This window comes from Thunnus albacares, chromosome 1 (assembly GCF_914725855.1).
Source record: "Thunnus albacares chromosome 1, fThuAlb1.1, whole genome shotgun sequence".
NCBI lineage: Eukaryota > Metazoa > Chordata > Actinopteri > Scombriformes > Scombridae > Thunnus > Thunnus albacares.
Window position 1 is genome coordinate 17,328,595 of NC_058106.1, and position 18,696 is coordinate 17,347,290.

Genomic DNA, 18,696 nt, shown 5'->3' on the forward strand with positions numbered 1-18,696 from the left:
GGAAAACACCTCTGAGATTTCGAGAACAAACTCATAATATTACGAGAAAAAAAGTCGTAATATTACAAGAATAAAGTAGTGATATTATGATTAAAAAGTCGTAACTTTATGAGAAGTTATTCTTTAGTGTAGGTTTCACAAAGAAAGAACCACATGGACTTAATTGGAGCCTTATACATGCCTGTTCAGTAATTGAATTCATTGATAACCTCTAGATCCATTCAGCACTTTGATTGATGGACAAATAAACAGTCGAGCATATTTGTCATTTCAAGTCAACATTGTGGGTGTGTGTGATGTGCTGCTGGGTATAATTGTGTAGGCTATTATGTGCCCTGTGTGGTTTTGTACTGCTGTAATTGTGCTGTTATATGATTTAATTGTGACCTGCCAAGATGAACATTAGCTGTCAAATAACTCTGGTACATCAAATGGTAACATCTATGTTTAACACTGTACAAATAAAGGAAAATAAATAGTAATTGTAAGTAATCTGCAGACCAAAAACACTTGTATGGACACGTTATTAATATGCGAGTGCCTTTATAAAGCTTAAATAAAGCACGAGATTAAGGGATTATAGGATAAATGTATCCCTGAATATCTTATCCATGTGAGACAAGCAGGTTTTGGCTTTGAACTAACACATGTACAATAATTTTAGCTGCACATATGACAAACTGGCCTCCCACACAAAGCGTCTGAACACTGGACAGTCATGCTGCTGAAAACATGGTTTGAAAATCTGGCAACCCGGACAGTGAAAGCGCTGTTTGGTTTCAGCTGAGGGGAAAACTGCTGAAACCAAACAGACTGGGTCGAAAGTCCATCGAGGCCAACTGTGTCAAACCCCACCGTCCCTACTGAACACTGCGTTACATTTTAAGCCATTTTCAGAATGGAGATCCCAGTATTTACGCTTGACGCTTTTACCAATTTACCGTTCAAGGGAAACCCGGCTGCAGTTTGTCCGCTGATGCATGTGAGTAAGATTTTAAAGGGTTAACGACAGATACAGTAGGCGACATGACGGCCCGCATTAGGGCCATGCACTGAAAAAGTCATCTACCTGCGTGTGTTGGTTGTTTGTTCAAACATCATATTATAGGGAATCAGTCAGCAACGTTTTGGTTGTGTCACATGTTGCATTTATGTGCATGTACCAAACTGTATGATTATACGTCACAAAGATTTCTGTATCATGTGTTTCTAACAGGAGCTGAGTGATGAACTGTATCAGAAGATAGCAGCAGAGATTAACCTGTCAGAAACTGCTTTCGTCACCAGGATCAACCCCTCTGACGATTTCTCCAAGGGTCAGATAAGATACCATATAGACCTATATTATTACCATTATTTCATTTATTCAATAGAACTATCAGTGTAGATTTGTCACAAGGATTTCTGGGACAGGTTAGCATTTCATTTAGAAATTACCCCAATGCTGACCGCCACCTTTATCTATGTATTGCTCATGTATTATTGTTGATTAAAATGAGGAAAGTAGACTGCTGCAATACAGTTAACTATGTGTTAACTATAAAATACAAGAAGAAATATCCATGTACCTACTAGTGACCTATGTATGTTGCAACACTGACTATACCTGACATTATTAAAGTGCTGGATGGAACAAACAACATGATTTTACTATTATTAGAGCCTTCACACTAATGGGGCTAAAATTTACACTTTGGCATTAGGACAGCATTACAGAGCAAACAATTAAATCACTAAATTCAAAATTGCTATTAGGGTTATTTTTTTAAAATTGCATTGATGATGCTGGAGGAAAGATAATGTGGTCACCAAAAAACATTATGATTATTGATGATGATATGATTATAAATATTATGATTCTCTGGGGACCATTATTAGCCACAGGAAATTTAAAAAGATAAAGATAAAAAGAATATAGAAAATATGCTAAATGTGTTGTGTGTACAGTACACAAGCACAGCTGCTGTTTAAACAGGTACACAACTAAAATAAGGAATACTAACAAAAGAAAGCGCAGGTCATATCTGCCTGGAAGAAGAAGAAAACTTACACTTACTGTCTTCACAACAGAAACTGGAGCATCCAGATGCACTGATGAGACACAAACATCTACTGACTAAACTGATACTGCTGACTGAAGCAGTTATTTAAATAAGAGTCAAAATACACACGAAAGTTATTGCAGGTAATAAAGGGTCTATAAAGGAATAAAAGGTGGAATAACAAGTCAGATACTGTGGTTGCGGATGAAAGGACACAGCCGTGTGCCTCTGTGTGTTGTTCTAAAGCCATGTGGGCACAGGCTGAAAAAACACGTCCTCAGCAGTCTGACAGGTAACAACACACAGCTAAGACTTGCATTGTTGGGAACGTCAAGAACAATGACATTAGCTGTCACAGATAAAAATAGCAGTGTGCAGTCACCCAGTGTTTCACAAGTACAGCTGCACAGAGCACAGTGTCCATGTCATTTACACACAGCTGAAGAATCTCTTATATGTATGTTGACATTTTAACCAAGCTAACTATATACAACTTAAATAAACTTTAAATAATTTTATGATGAAATTATTGTCACACTGTTTATACACTCTGGAAGAGAACAGTAACCTGCTGTCTCACACTGTATATGCAATCCAATAAACCCCTCTAAATAAAGAAAAAAGGTAAATTTCCTACTCAAGCAAAAAATAATTGAATTGCAAACATGGCATTTGTCTTTAATTTAATTTACCTGGATAAACTGTATGCATCCTAATAACAAATAGGATTACTTTGCATTTATACCAAAAAACTGATCTCATGCAGTCACCCCAGAATCAGGATTATTTAGACTTAATTAAATATAACTTCTTTGCTTGCACTTTGCTTGCAGCTATAGAATTTCAGATTGTACACTTTACCACAACACACAAGTGTTTTAGTTTAATGTGAGAAATGGTGGTATAAACTTCCCTTTATAGGTCAAGGTTTTTTAAAAAAAATTCTTAAAGTGTTATGAGTGTTAAAGTGCCTGTTGTGACACCATCAACAGCGTCGAGGTTCTGCCTTCGATGGTTCACACCGACCACTGAGGTGAACCTGTGCGGTCATGCCACTCTGGCCTCTGCAGCAGTGCTGTTCCAGTATAAGAGTAAGAAGCAATACACCCACCCACACATCACTTTTATTCAACTGGAAGCCACTTGTAAATATTTTTGTAATTGTATCTGAACATAAGCTGCCCCGATACTGTGAAGCCTTTACATGTAATACACAATGCAGCTTAATACAAGGGTGAATAAAGTACCGTTACACAAATACACCCACACTAGTCAGTAACATCTTAATAATTGAGTAAACCTGTTTTATTAGCCTCTGTGCATAACATGTGTATATTTTAAATTTGTTAGATAACATCAATCCTACAGTGGTGTTTGAGACTAGGAGTGGAGATCTGCTCGTCACCCATCACAGGGAAGGCTTTGTCATGGATTTTCCTCTCAACTCACCCACCCAGGAGGTACAATATACAGTCAGATAAACACAACTGGACAATGTTGCAGGACCAGGCAATCCTGGCAGTTATTTGTCCCAACATGTGTAGTCATGCCAAAAAGTGACAGCAAGATTTTCCAAAAGTTTTTTTTTTTTTTTTTTTTTTTTTTTTTTAGAAACTTTGCAAATATTGAAGAAGAATACAAAATGCTCTCACTCTTAAATCTTTCTTTCTGAACCTCTTTTGCTCAGGATCCCAATGGGTTCAGAGACATCATCAAGGTCAGTAAAACAAATTATAAAATAGACACCTCCTCTCTCTGCGGGCGTCGTCATGTTTTACAGCAATGACTCCTGCTTCGCTGCTCATATGAACTCATCTATATGTACAATATGTGCCAGTGTGATTATATTCTTGTGTTTACATGTGCACACCGTGTCTCTGCTTCTGCATGTGTGATACAGACTGCAGTAGGAGATCACCCAGTCCAGGATGTTTATCTGAACTCCAACACTAAGAAACTGCTGGTTAGACTGGCTGACAGCTGTGACAGGTTACAACACACACACACACACACACACACACACACACACACAGAAGAGGTTATTACTTGCTAGCTGATTATTCAAATGATAAGTTAAGATTAAGGACAGTCAAGAATGGATCAAATGTACAGTATGTTAGAGGTAACATCTATTCAGTTACACACCTTCACACTTGGGTATTGCTGAGTCTCATATTGGTCCTTGAGCAGCACCACAGGATAAAACAGGGACATAGTGCCGGTTGCTCCCTCAGCTGACCTTGCAGACACAAACTTGTCTATTTTCTAAATCCATGTGTGCTGCATGTATGTTGCCTCCAGGTCAGTGCTAACCAGTCTGAAAGTCGACCCTGTCGCTCTTCAAAGCAGTGAGAAGAGTGGAAGAGTGAAAGGACTAATCATCACCATGAAAGGTAACCCAAGCTAAAAAAAAAAAAAAGAAAGAAAAAAAAAAGATTGCCTAGCTAGACCAGGGTGGTTGTTGATGTTTGTGGCAGACGTAGTAAGTATCACTGAAATGTGAACCATGAAGAATCTTAAAGAAAGATGTAACAGCTTTTTGTCGCTTGGATGCTAAAGCCTTCATTAGTTAAGCTATTTGTTGCATTTCAATGCCCACTGAGGGTTTGTACAGCAAATCTTGCATGTTAACAGACCTCTGTTGAGAACAGCCCATGATGAAAACTACAAGCCACAGTCAATCAATCAAACTTCCTCTCCTTAAAATGATTGTATGTCTGACTTCAGGATCTCCAGAATGCCAGACAGGATATGACTTCTACTCCAGATATTTTGCTCCATGGGCTGGAATTCCAGAGGATCCTGTCACTGGTAGGATGAATGCTTTCCCCTCAAATAACAATTATAATCATGTTTCTGACAAAATGACTTTTTTTTTTTTTTTTTTTTTTTTTACAATTTTTACATAAAATTGTACTGTGTTTGTGTAATTTGGGTTATACATTTAGGTATTAGGAAATAGGTCCAAACACATAAAAATCATTTCAGATGTCTAGCACTTATGTCATGTAGTTGCTCAATGTTCAGTGTGTGTTATTTGAGATTTACCTGTAAATTGCGCAACAAATTTCCAGTCTTATGTCCTTTCTGTCCTGCAGGTTCTGCGCACACTGTCCTTGGTGGCTACTGGTCTAAGAAACTTGGAAAGAAGAAAATGTTGGGTAATTAATAAAACTAATTCCACATTGTTGACATTACCACAACTGTTAAGACAGTAAAATTTAACCAGGTTACAGAGGTAACCAGGTTACTAAATCCTAAAAACATGTAGTTTAGAGGTCAGCATTTCCCACTACTGTACATATACCCATTACTATTAAACTATGCTGACACTCATGTTATTCCCCTGTGTGTTTATGCAGCTTACCAGTGCTCCAGTCGAGGTGGGGAGCTGGAACTAGAAGTGAGGGACGATGGAAGAATCAACATAGCGGGACAGGTTGTCACTGTACTGAAGGGAACAATCACAGTGTAGCTGAAGACACATGTAAACCAGTGGGGACAGTCACTATGTACCAGCAGAGAAGCAGACAGAGGCTTTGCATCATTTGATAAAAACAAAATGGTTTACATAAAGGGGGAAAAAAAAATAGACTTCAGTTCATAGCGGTTAATCTGATAATGAAACATGACTCAGTGTGAAAACAAACTACAGGATGGAAAGAACATCTCACACTTTGTCAGGATTTTTATTATTATTCGTTCATGTAAGACAAAACATAAGTCAAAATTACAATACATAAAAGTACAAAATATATTAAAAAAAAATTTTAAAAAACCACACAAAAAGTCAAATCAAAGGTTGTGTTAAGTTAAACAGATGGTAGACAGACATAAAGTTAGCCTGGTGGCCTTAACGGACACACTCGGGTCATTAGGGCTGCAACTAACAATTATTTTCATTGTCAATTAATGTGACAATTATTTTCTCAATTAGCCGATTAATTGTTTATGAAATGTTTAAAAAAAGTGAAAAAATGGCATTCTCAATTTCTCAAAGGCCACAGTGAAGTCTTCAAACTGCTTGTTTTGTCTGACTGACAGTCTAAAATGTTAAGATATTCAATCAACTGTCATATATGAAAAAGGAAAAACAGCAAATCTTCACATCTGAGAAGCTGGAACAGTCAAATATTTGTTTTTGTTTGAAAAATGTCTGAAACAATGAATCAATTATCAAAATAGTTGCAGATTGATTTCGACAATCTATAAATCAATTAATTGTAGCTCTACCGGTCACAGTAATGAATTTAAATTTTAAAAAATAGTCATCAATTAATCAGCATACTGTAATTTATTAGCAGGAGATTACATTTCCAAATTATTTGAGCAGAATATTGTTTCTAGTGGTTGCCTGTAAAGAGTTTTAACTGGTTATCATGATACCAGGTAGTTTCCTCTGTAATTGTTCTGCCTCAGTGCAGCTTTAGGTCTGTTGGCCTGTTCTGCAAAAACACAAAGGAATGAGACAGATGACTCAAAGCACTGAGTTTTTTTGCTGTTACACACAATATGATGCTCTTAAACCAGAAATAAATAATTTATACACCATATCCCAGCTTGCCGTTTCCATTTCCTTCAATTTCCATCTTTGTTGTTGTTGGTCAGTATAGTTTCTTTTCCACAGGTTGGGATCAAGTACTGTTGATGTGCTAAGAAATGTCTCTTTTTCTTGTGGTCCAGTCATCTACAGCCAGTCTACTAAATAAATGACACACTTCAGCTGTCACCTCATTCTTTATAAAAACAAAGTTGAGGTTTGAGGTGGAAAATATGCAATACAGGTATAGTGATATAATCATTTTGGATTGTAGTTATTGTGATATACAGTACCAGTCAAAAGTTTGGACACACTTTCTCATTCAAGTGATGATTTGATTTGATTTTATTTGTCTTAAAGTCTTTATTACAGTTAAAAGACACAACTTTCTGAGCTTATCTGACTGTTACTATTGTTTCAGCTGAGTGAAATGAACTATGGATAAATCTACCTGTTTGGGCTCCATAGTCACATTACTGATGAATTGCGGTTTTATGTGCGCAAGACTTGTGAAAGTATCAATAATCATACCCAACATAACATATTGTCACAGTGTGTTGACAGAGGTATTTGGTCTAACTTTGTGAAGAGAGACCAGTCTAAGTTGAGGTTTGATGCTCTGTGCTATAATCCATCAGTGTCAGTTCAACACATTTCAGCTGTGTGATTGTACCATAAATATGACCACCTGATGGACACAGTTCAGGTTTGTGTAGTTTAGCAGTTTAGCATCTCACTTCCTTCTTCTTTTCAGTGTTTCACAGCATACACATTAATTACGAATACTTTTACAACTGGAACGTTTCAAGTGTTGTGGCCTCAATAATGGCTTACAAAGCTTGTTGAGGTCTAGATTTTCAGCTTCAAACTCCTCTCTACTTGTGTCTGTATAAATACTTTTCAATAAATACAGTAGGACCCAAAATGTCCATTGAGCAATCTGACAAAATGTTCTGTTGAATTATACTGAATGGCATGTGCTTATTTTCAGTATCATAACACACAAAGACACATTCATTTACAAGTGCTTTGTATAATAGAAGCTCTCCTGTATAATTACTCTATTATAAAAACCCACAATGTTTCAACAGTGTAGTACAGATCAGAAGTAGGGCCTCTATCTTAGACCCTAGTCCTGTATAACTAATGTAATCCAGTTACACAATATACATATGACAGATTAACGATGGACAGGACTGCAACGGGTAGATTCTGAACAGACGCCTGCTGTGTTGTACCTCAGGCTGGGATACAAGTATTTTGCAGCTTCTGTTTGATCACAGCCTCCTGACAGATCATGTGGTGCCCAGTTGAGTGGTCCACAGCCACTGGCACGGACTTCTATCACAGATGCATGCTGGGCAAGGCCTTGTGGGCAGCTAAAGGGAGCTGGATAATGTGAAGTCAGGGTTCAGGAAAAAGAGATTTGTAGATCTAGAAGATATGAAACATACAGAAAATATGCAACAAGAACAAAGGTGAAGTGTTCATCAAAAAAAAAACTGACTGCATACAAGCAGTGTTTTAGCCTCCATCATTCGTTTGGAAGAAGGATGACATTACATAAACTTCAGACTGTACAGAACTTATTAAGAATCTTCTGCATCAGCCTGTGAAGTAACTATGATTTAAATATGATAAATCCACAAAGATAGACACTACATAAATTAAAGATTCATTGAATTGACTTCATTTAAAAAGTAGAGGATGTTTTCTTAAATTGTAATATTATAGTAGTAATGGCTTTCTTACCTGCAGTTGGATTTGTGACTGCTAAAGGATATATTAACACTGTTTTTTATGTGTTTAACATCCTGGCACTGATGTACCGGGATAGAGTCAAGCAAGAATATCTAATTTTCTGGTTGCAAATGAAAGAAATTCTCTGTGGTACGACAAAGTTGTATTTTTAAAAAGGATATCATGTTCTCTTTCTGGAGATGATCGAGTAGTTTCTCCACAGGTGCGTAGCGTCGTAGCGTAGAGGCAGAGCCCACCATCAACAGTTTGTGTTTAGCCCTGGTAATGGCTACATTCAGGCGACGCCAGTCCTTCAAAAGCTCTCCTAGCTATGAATCGAGATGCAGGAGAGAATCAGATCAGGTTTCTACTCACTTGTTCAGGAAAAAGTGTGTCAAAACGGGGAGAAAGGAAGAGAAACACTTACATTTCCTTCCTCTGCAGTGCTCCTGACAAAAGACAACACAATTACACTCTTGTCCCGTCCTTGGTATCTGTCCACTGTATTCACCTCTACACCGCTGAAAGCAGAGGACTGCAGCAGAGCAGTAATACTCTTTAACTGCTGTCTGTAGGGGGCAATAACACCTATATCACTGGGCTTACAGCCTGCCTAAAAATAAAAGAAATATAAACAGCAATTAGTATAAATAACATTAACAGAACCTAAAAACTCATTGCATCATGTCACAAATACTTGAGCATTAGGCAGGCAACAGGTGTACCTTTATCAGCAGTGAAAGTAGCATGTGTACGAGGGCAGCTTCAGTGTGATTGCTTACACCTCCCTGCTCCACTGACTCCAATGCTGACATCTTAAAGAGAAAAACACTCTTAAGCAAAACAATCTTGCTTCAATTAAACCACTTTCATCGATAATTACAGCAGCTAATTTCAGCTCTTTAACCCTCTACTAAAAAGCACTGGGGAATAATATAGTCTTAATGCTTTCAAAAGGTGTGGATGGCCCACGTGGAGCATCAACTATCTGTTCTCTTGACTCATTTCTATCCAAACAACACATTTCTAAAACTACAGCTTGACGTGTACTGTATTCTGTATATTCTACCAACCATTGAGCAATCCAGGAAGCAAACGGGGTTGCTAGGCAACAGCGTGGCCTGTATCCATGCCAGGTCCTGCTGGGGATGAATCTCAGAAAAGGAACTAAGCTCCGACTGGACAGAGGGCAGGAAGGGCAGAGTGAGCAGGGCTGTTGCCGTCCTCTCTGATCCGCACTCCAGCCGGCCTTCATACATCAGACAGTTACTGAGAGACATTATCTGTCTGAAAACACAGAGCAAACATCTGTCATGAAGCAGGAATCCTTTTGTTTGTCCAACTATTTCCATACTGCTCTGTAGTTATAGTTTGTTTTCTGCAATGCTAAAGTACGACAGAGCAGCTATAAACGCTTCTCTCTAAAGATCAAAGTAAATACAGATTTTATTCACAGCAGGTTCATAATGTAGTTTACTGTAATCATATTAATTCTGACAAAATGGTTTTAAGCTCCATTAATTTGCATAAATATTGATAGCAGTTAAGAGTTATCTGTGTATGTAAGTTTACCTGTTCATCCGGTACTGAACATTGAGTTGAACCACTGCTTCACTATGAAACTCTAGTCGCTTAAAAAGACTTTCATCCATCCCAAGAGACCTGGAGAAAAAATAAATAAAGGGATTCAGTGAGTGAAATTTCTATGGATATTCTATTCTTTATTCTTTTTTTGGATTAATTAATTAATTACATGCTGAACCCTCACTTTTAAATAATCTATTTTAATGTGTGTTGTTTTTAACCTGATGAAGACAATAATGACAATAGGTCCACTTAAGGCAACAGTTTTTTTATTTTTCCCCTTTACCTTGCTTCCTGGTTTTGTACTATTGGTGGCAGTTGTTGGTGATCTCCAACCAGAACAAATCTCTTGGTGTAGAACAGCGGTCCCAGACAGATAGGCTGGCTGATCTGTGACGCCTCATCGACGATGCAGAAATCGAATCGGCGACGTGAAAAAATGGGGTGCTTGATTCCCATACAGGTAGTTCCCACTACCAGCTAATAGAAGAGAGAGAGAGAAAGAGAGAGAGAGAAGAGTTGAATGATAAAACATTAACTTATTTTAACGTTTTAAGGCAATTTACATAATCTGTGATGAAAACAAGTGAAATATCTTATAGCAGGAAAAACTTTTGAACAAAAAGTAAATATTCTAAATACGTAATGCTGATTTAAGTGTAAAAGTAATACATTTGTAGTTGTTATATCCAACAAAACAAACTCCTCACCTCCTTGTTATAAAGCTGCTCCAGCTCTGATAGAGTGTGAACTCCTTTCCTCCTGATACTTTCCTCTGTGTACGGCAGGATGTCTGGATGAATCTGGAGAAAGTGGCGGAAAATGAGAAAAAAAGCTCTAAGCTTCTCTTAGAATTCAGTTTGGATTCAACTATTACTTTAACATTTCAAAAATTCAGATTACAGACTATTGCATTACATAATAAAGCACAGATTTGTCCATCCTCCATATATTACTATTTTGTCAGAAACAGTGATTTTATCTCTAAGGAATGACAGTGTGGATTTACCTCTATAAAATAAAGTAGGCCAGTAGACTAATTATTTACTGTACTTTACACACAATGATGTCAAACTAGGACGCACCTTCTGTCCCTGCCCCAGACGTAGAAATCCGACCCGGAAACGCTTGAGCTTCAACAGGATGTTGTCAACCGCAGAGTGAGTGTAGCTGGTCAGCAGCACGCTGAACCCGCATGCATGTAGGATGCGAACCTGAGAGGAAAAGTGAGGAAGAGTCAAAGAGCAAGAAGGAAAGAGATAACAGAGAATTAGTAAGAGGAAGGTGGTGGGTGAAAGAGATGGATAGAAGATAATGTTGGTTTGTGGTTAAAGTATGGTTACAACAGGTCGTCATGGTTACAAGTTTACCAGGGTGCAGATGGTTGTGGTTTTGCCTGTGCCGGGCATGCCGACAATCAGCGTGTAGTCTTTAGACAACAACACCTTCTTCATGGCCTGCTTCTGGGGCTTGTTGAGACCTAAAACACACACACAGAAAAGATTTGTTACCCGAGGAGGACTTCAGTTCTGAAGTGCTTAACAGCATAGATGTTTGAGTAGCAATGAAATAAAGAAAACTGCAACTCCAGTGTCTACTAAAACATTTTCCAGGGATGTGTGGAGGTATGCATCATGCTGACTCATCAAGTTGCTTATTCATAGTGTTTTTCTCTGTTAATAAGCAGTAATGTAGAGTAGAGTGAAGCTGAAAAAAAAAGAAGAGGACAAAGGAAAGGACACGAGGCAAGCAGAATAGAGTAACAGCAGAGTGGCACTGTCACCTTTGAGGATGTTGGCCACAGTGTCTTTGGCCTCTCTGGGCAGAACAGAACTGAGGTTGGAAATAAACTCTGGAGGACGAAGGTCAACGACCAACTCCCTCAGTCGATCACTGCACAGAAAGACATGCATTAAATAAAACCTGAAATATTTTCAGGAACAACATCAATAGTGAATTTCAAAACACCTAACATAGAATATGTAAGGCTGTTGTTTAGACTGTCATCTTGTTAACTTGCAAGGGATAAGCCCGTTTTACAGTTACATGCATATAATATCATCATAACTTAATACTGTATACTATAGTACCACCTGTCCTGACAGCTTTCCATCAGTCTGGAGACATTGCTGAGGTGAGTACTGAGGCCCACCACACCTTCATCACCGTCCACCCGAAAGGAAACACCACTGAACTTAGACAGGTCTCTGTAACAGACGTCAAAACAGCAAAATAAATGAAAATACTGTTCATATGTTATTATTTGGGTGGAAAACTTCAAATGGCAGATTTGTTCTCACCTGTCCAGAGTGCAGCTGATCAATGTCCTGCTGACCTCACACAGGTATCCTGTTGCCAGGCCAACAAAACGACCTTTCTGGTCGCTAAGAACAATGCGATCCCCACTGGCCAGACCGCTGCTGGCCATACCCTGCTGCGGGACTACACTACCTCGCTGGAAACGATGGAGGAAAACCCCTTCAGACTGGACGATCACTGAGCCACTGAGGCGCAGATTCCCCACACAGCTTCCATTCTTCTCACTGGAAACACAGGTCAGAGCAAATACTGTTAACTGTCTTGATGGAAGTTGAAAGCTGGTTTCACTCATAACATTTTGCATCAATTACTCAGCTTTACTGGGGGGTATGAAAGGATCTGGAACTATGTAAGCCAAAGACTAAATCAGTGTTTACAAGGTTTACGTTTGTGAGTCACGCCTTGTACCTCTCCTCGACCGTCTGAAGCCACACACGCTTTCGGCCGTTCTTAGCCTCCATGGTGGCAGCCTCAAGGCAGCAGAGCAACAGCCAATGGGAAAAATAGTTCAGCTGTAAGGGAGTCAGGTGACCAGTCTCCTGCTGCAGGAAGTCACGCACAACATCCTCTGAAGTGTCTGCAGAGCTACTATCCAGCGCCCTGGGGTAACGGTGAAGGAAGATAGAGACAGAAGACAAGAGAAGAAGAGGAGAAGACAGAAGAGGAATTAATAGCCTGACGAGACAATGATTTAAACTCATCATCTCCCATCTAGTCCTCCTCAAAACTGCAATTAGCCTCACCCAAAAAGTGTTCCTCGCTTGCTGATGATTAAGAGATTTCAGTGACTGAAAAAAAAAAAAAAACAGTCTTAAAAAGGTTTACCTCTCATATAAGGCACAGTTTCTCCTCTGAGGGCAGTACTGGCAGGTTTTTCTGTCTGTCAGGATGTCAGGAAGTCTAGCCAAACGGCTTCGCTCAGCCTCTTTCGTCACACAGTTGTGAATGTAATGGACCAAGGTGTTCCTCAACTTCAGCAGCTCTGAGATAAACAAAGAGTTTAAAGAAATTAAGTTGATTGAAAGAGTTAAAGAAGACCTGGTGTTGTTGAAGCAGACACCATTTAGTATAAGCTATAACTACAGCTGCTCATCAATTTCTTTCAAGTTAAATTTTAAATATTGTTTAGCATGTTTGCAAAATATTCAAAAATTCAACAATTATTATTAATGATTAAAAAAAAACAACATATTTTGCAGTAATTTTTCACAACTGGTGTTGGGTAGGTTGGTCTAAGCACCTCTGCGGTCCATGTGGCTGGCCACTACAGGGTGCAGGTTGCCAGTCTTGAGGTAAAGTAGGAAGCCAGCTGCAGGATTATATCTCTCCAAAGTCATCATAGTGTACAGAATCACCTAGGAAAAAAAACATATGTATATGAACATTTTGATTAAATTTTGCCTGGAACAATGTAAACCTGCTGTTTTATCTGACCTAACTATTCTACATCGTGTGTGTCTGCCTAGCTGAGCGGTCCACCAACCTGACTGCGATGCTCTATTGAGTTTGACTCTCTTCCAGTCTTCAGCTCCAGGGGGACGGTCTTCTCCTCTGGGGTTTTGTGACTACCGTTTCGTGGTCTTTGGATTCGAACCTGTGCTGTCACATCAATTTTCCCTTTCAGACCAAATTGTGGTGACCACACGTTCTCTTCGATGTCTGCCAGCTCTGTAACCGTGACAACAGTTGCCGGGTCCTGCCACCTGCTTGGAGCTCCACCGTTGCTAGGGCTGAGGTCATGGAGACAGAAGGACATAAAATCAGCTCTTTAAGCTGACAAAACCCTTTTTCACAAAGGTTTTAGGTCATTACGTTTTAAACTGTGATCAAAAATATCCTCAGTATAACAAGTCTCACCTTTGACAGCTTTTTAGTCAAGAATAGAGAAAACAAAAATGAGATAGCACATTTATAACATTGATTAATATGACATATGGACACAAAACAATCAGACTCCTGCAGAGCTTAAGTTTTGTTAGTAAATCTGCAGCACTGTGTGTGCTCATACATTTTGAGGCTGATGGCTTTTGGTGTTGGTGAGCTGAGGTATTCCTTTGCCCAATGCTCCAGTGGTGGCAGGTAATCATGCAGCTCCTGCTTCATCTCTTCCTGACATACACCCAAACTGTACCTAGAGACACACGGATGAAACACAAAGATAACTGAGCGAGGCAAATAATATGTGTACAAACAAGTGAAAAGGTGATACTCATGATGCAAAATAATGTTTGGTGTCCTGCTATCAATTCCTAGAAATGTCATTACAAACCAACTGTGCGGTGCTTTCCTGCCATTTTTTTCATTTAAGTGCTGTTTTTCTAAATTTAAAATCATTACAGTCATGAAAAAGGTCTGCAGCACCTGCTGTGAGACAACACTACAGACAGACATGAGTATGGATGGATTCAGAATATAATCTAACACTTACATGTCTCCCAGGTGCTGAGGACTGCACAGGACCTGGTCAGCCAGCTTAGACAGGGTCTCCAGAGAGAAATCTTTAGCTGTAGCTGCTCTCTGGAAGACTTCATGGACCATGGTGCCGTTCAGCATCTGCTTTGAGCCACCGTCAAAACTCTGCATCACAGCAAACACAGATTTAGTTTAAAGGCATCATGTTATTAGGGTGTGTTTAATGTGTTACATAAACACACACACACACCATATTTTGTCATTTACGGTTACCACAGAGTTACATCAAAACTTCAGTCATTTTACATTTTGACATTTTTTATTGCAGGGCTATTGCATAATGTTAGCTTAATGCCTTTTACGTACTGTGCGCTTCAAAACATGGATTTTAATGAAAAATACGCAAAAATAAACTGACAAAAACACATCCTAATGTAACAGTTACACCGTCAATTAAAAAGAAAAAAAAGGTCGTAAACGTACCTTGAACATATCTCCCAGTACTGCACGCCTCATACAGCGGATGGAGCTCGAGATACTGGTGCCTGAGATTAGGCTATCAGGAAGTAAAACCAGGAAGCCTTGCTCCCTGTCCACTAACCAAGATCCATCATCACAGTGGCCCTCCAGATGCACCACACTGCCACGGCTAACGGGTGTCATCTCCCTGGAAACACAGTGGAGGAATTATCATGTTACATGCAGGATCCCCAACCACTACAGACAGACGTCCATGTAAAAGCACATCATCCATGTGTGATAAAAGACATGAAGAAAATAAGGAACTGAATAAAACAATGTGACCGGGTCAGACGGCCCAACTACACATTATTACCATCCATCTTTCAGCAGACACGTCTCAGTCGGATGCAGAGACTTAGAGCATGAGATAGTCAGTATTTTGTGACCCGGCCTCTCCTCCACATCCAAAACCCAGTAGCGGTTGTTAGGGCCTCCAGAAAGGATCACATGGTCTGGTACTCTGCTGCAGGAACAAAGAGGAGTTTTATCATATCATATTTTTTTTTCCTCCAATCATCTGTCACACATAATTTTTAAAAAAATCTGAATGAATTTTTTTAACCTAGAAAAATAATCATATGCCTTGATGTCATTATCATTTTCCAGTTTCTCATTTTTTATACAATGACGCTAATGTCTTCCCATAGAGTGATAAACTGACACTGTAATATAGAAAGCTTATCAGCATGCACCACCTTGGCATGCTGTTGAAATTAAACCAAATCACCTGACCTGATCAAACTCCGCAGTAACACCACCAGCCAGCAGGTACATGTGTATCTTACCGGGTTTTTTTGGATTTATCCTCCGTGTTGAGACCTTCACTGGTATCCATCTGCTCTGCAAACCAGTTCTCGTCCATCATCTCTTCTACACAACACGCTGACGCCACTCCTGCGTTTCCTTATTTGGGGAGGGGGGTAGCATAGCATATTGTAATATTTCACATAATAATATCATGATCAATTATCATAATTATAACATGGCAGGTGGCAGTTCGAACCCCAGCTTTGATCCTTGTGCATCACTGTACCTCCAGTTTTCTCTTGATCTGATGATGTCACGTTGCCTCTGTCTCCATTTGATGATATCACAGCTGTTATTGCAGCCCCTTTCTCGTTTAGGTCGTCCTCTCTCTCCTCTGTACTCCTCTCCAGTGCAGGTGTGACTGCTTGTGCACTGGGTTTGTGCATGTGGGCAGTTAGAGTGTGAGTGTCCTTATCCAGACGAGCGTATGGCCTTTCACTGGCGTTCCCCTCAGCCGCCTTCTGCTCCGTAATCACAGTGAAACCAGAATCTCTCTCATCTTTATCTCTTTCCTCCTGTTGTTGTGTCTGCGCCCTCAAAGAGTGCAGAGACTTGTTGTGCAATGTCGTATTCTTTCTGTTGTCATTAAAGACCACTTCACTGCCTCTGGAGGGACCGAGCCCCAAGCTTTGACCCTCCGACCTCTTAGACTGGTCACTGGAAAACTGAGGTTTCTTCACAGGCCCAATCACAGGCCTTGTTACTTTTATGCCGTTAGCTATGGGACTCAGAATTCTTTGTGCCGGTGGATTGGCAGTCCTTGGTCTCTTGGCATTTTGGGACTCTTCAGGAGGGCTGAAGAGTCTTTTCAAGGAGCCAGAACATCCCTCTTCCCTCTTGGCTCTTCCTCCCTCCTCAGTAATTACTCTCCTTACATTTGACCCTTTGGAGCGGGGACTTCGACAGATGGGGGACAGTTGGCCGAGCTTCCCCTGGCTCGCCACCTCTCTGCTGGGCTGGGGACTCAGTTGACCTGGTTCTCTGGAGGAAGAGAGCCTAATCTGACTGTTGGGGGTCTCAGGCACAGAGAGGAGGAGATCTGGTGAGGAGGGAAGGATGTTCTCAAGGCTCCCAAGGATACTCCTCTTTAAGGGAGAATGGGCTCTGAATATAAAGACTTCCTCATCTTTGATTTGTGGCTCAGTCTTGGAAAGAGCAACGCCAGTTACTGACAGTTTTGTGGAAGATAAGTCCTGAAAGCATCAAAGCAAACATGCAAAACATATTGAGCAAAGAAATTGGAGGTAGAAGAGTCAATGTAACAGTATTGTGACATATGACTATATATCTCAGTTTTTTTGTATAACAATATGTTAATATATCTTAAGTGTAATTTTCTGCTCCATTTCTGTCCAGCCGTCTTAGAAGAAAAGAGAAAGATACACAAAGGAACAAGATGCAGCAAAGAGAAGAACTAATTGAAATAAATAGTTGTACCTACCTTCTGGTTTTGAGTGGAAAAGAAGGTTGAGATGTTCTTCTGCCCTCCTGGGGTCACCTGAAAAAAAACACAAAGCAGAGATTTACCAGAATTCAACAATCACTAAGTTTCTGTAGCTTTTCACAGGTGGTATGTGTTTATTTTCCACCACAGTTGCATGTTAAAACAGAGCATAATGATTTAAACGGCAGCACATTTGCTCAATATTAACATCTTGGTGGGTTTCAGATTTAATAGAGGCTCTTGATATAATCAATATTACCTCCTAAAACTGACAACTAAGCACGTTTGTGGTAAACTGGTAACTGCGATATATCACCTCTGCTCTTCATTTACAAGAGTTGGTGGTTAAACTGCTCTGCACATGAATGAATGAATGAATGAATGAATGAACACTAATATTACCTGATAAGCCATACACAATGTTGTTCACATAATACTGCTGCCCAGAAAAACAAAAGATGACTGCACATGAGAGATCAAGTGAAACCCATCAAACCAGTCAGACACACAGCTGAGTTAATAACGATGACAGGTGCGTCACATTTAGCGGGAGACATTACTCTGCCTCATTAGAGGCTGGTGTGTCAATTAACAACTCTCTTACTGAACTCACCTTGGGTTTCCTCAGTTTGGTCCTGTGCATGGTGGCTCAGGTTAAAACACAGGTAGGTGTGTGTAATTATATATGTTTGTTTATCAACGGATCACCGGCATCAGCTACAGCTAGCTGAAGAGAGTTTATTCTGTTTAATTTCAAACGACTCCGCATCTCCACAAGCAGGAGACTGTTCACTAACTGTCCGACGTTAGCTACCGTTATTCTCCCGTTAAAACCAGCGAGCTTGTACTCATTTTGATCATCATTCAGCTCTCTTCTCTTCCAGTGTTTGGAGGCAGTTTAAAAGTCTGAGGCGCCAAATTTTCTACTTCGCGCAATGGAAATGACGTAAGGAGTACATCCGCTGACAGACTGTTTTCGGGGCGTTTTACGGGCGTTATCAATTTTGCGAAGACCCGCCCTACTCTGCCTCTGATTGGCTCTGACCGACCTAATCTACCCAACCAAACCGAAACAAACCAACAAAGGCAACGAGTACTAGCCAATCAGAGGCAGAGTAGGGCGGGTCTTCATGGAATGTCCAGATGGTAATCCTAGATTTGCGAATAACTATCGCGAGGTTTGTACGCGTTATTCCTTTATTGTGTTGTTTGTTTTAAATTGAACAAAATAATTGTGTTTTATGAAGTGGTAATGCAGCGGTTAGGCACAAAAAACACTTAGTTAG

At 39.8% G+C, this 18,696-nt stretch overlaps 2 protein-coding genes and 1 long non-coding RNA gene across 6 annotated transcripts; 1 reads left to right on the plus strand and 2 right to left on the minus strand.

The window, feature by feature from the left end:
• The first annotated feature begins 174 nt into the window (after positions 1-174).
• On the plus strand, positions 175-6,595 carry LOC122979442 (phenazine biosynthesis-like domain-containing protein 1). Its single transcript, XM_044346905.1, has 10 exons — positions 175-982; positions 1,217-1,316; positions 3,035-3,133; positions 3,393-3,502; positions 3,730-3,759; positions 3,943-4,031; positions 4,344-4,435; positions 4,770-4,853; positions 5,141-5,203; positions 5,405-6,595. Exons 1-10 carry the CDS (start codon positions 899-901, stop codon positions 5,515-5,517), a joined length of 864 nt encoding a protein of 287 aa, XP_044202840.1. The 5' UTR covers positions 175-898; the 3' UTR covers positions 5,518-6,595.
• LOC122979450 lies at positions 3,944-5,496 on the minus strand. The gene is made up of 4 exons (XR_006402857.1): positions 5,410-5,496; positions 5,091-5,181; positions 4,188-4,380; positions 3,944-4,022 (listed from the first exon to the last, which is right to left on the minus strand). It is a non-coding gene; the product is annotated as an uncharacterized LOC122979450 (long non-coding RNA).
• dna2 (DNA replication helicase/nuclease 2) lies at positions 6,318-18,356 on the minus strand. 4 transcript variants are annotated; one of them, XR_006402849.1, is made up of 26 exons: positions 18,024-18,356; positions 17,408-17,464; positions 16,193-17,159; positions 15,945-16,062; positions 15,473-15,622; positions 15,121-15,304; positions 14,654-14,802; positions 14,234-14,356; positions 13,709-13,955; positions 13,466-13,580; positions 13,051-13,207; positions 12,634-12,825; positions 12,207-12,449; positions 12,000-12,113; positions 11,690-11,799; positions 11,277-11,386; positions 10,992-11,120; positions 10,617-10,709; positions 10,193-10,386; positions 9,895-9,984; positions 9,396-9,609; positions 9,048-9,137; positions 8,750-8,935; positions 8,505-8,651; positions 7,821-7,980; positions 6,318-6,487 (listed from the first exon to the last, which is right to left on the minus strand). XR_006402849.1 is itself a non-coding variant. In XM_044346805.1 (25 exons), exons 1-25 carry the CDS (start codon positions 18,051-18,053, stop codon positions 7,927-7,929), a joined length of 4,263 nt encoding a protein of 1,420 aa, XP_044202740.1. In that variant the 5' UTR covers positions 18,054-18,356; the 3' UTR covers positions 6,904-7,926. The 4 variants fall into 4 exon arrangements, 2 of the variants coding, with proteins under 2 accessions (XP_044202740.1, XP_044202755.1); XR_006402851.1 differs by having other exon boundaries at positions 6,318-6,743; XM_044346805.1 differs by lacking the exon at positions 6,318-6,487 and having other exon boundaries at positions 6,904-7,980.
• Positions 18,357-18,696: the final 340 nt, after the last annotated feature.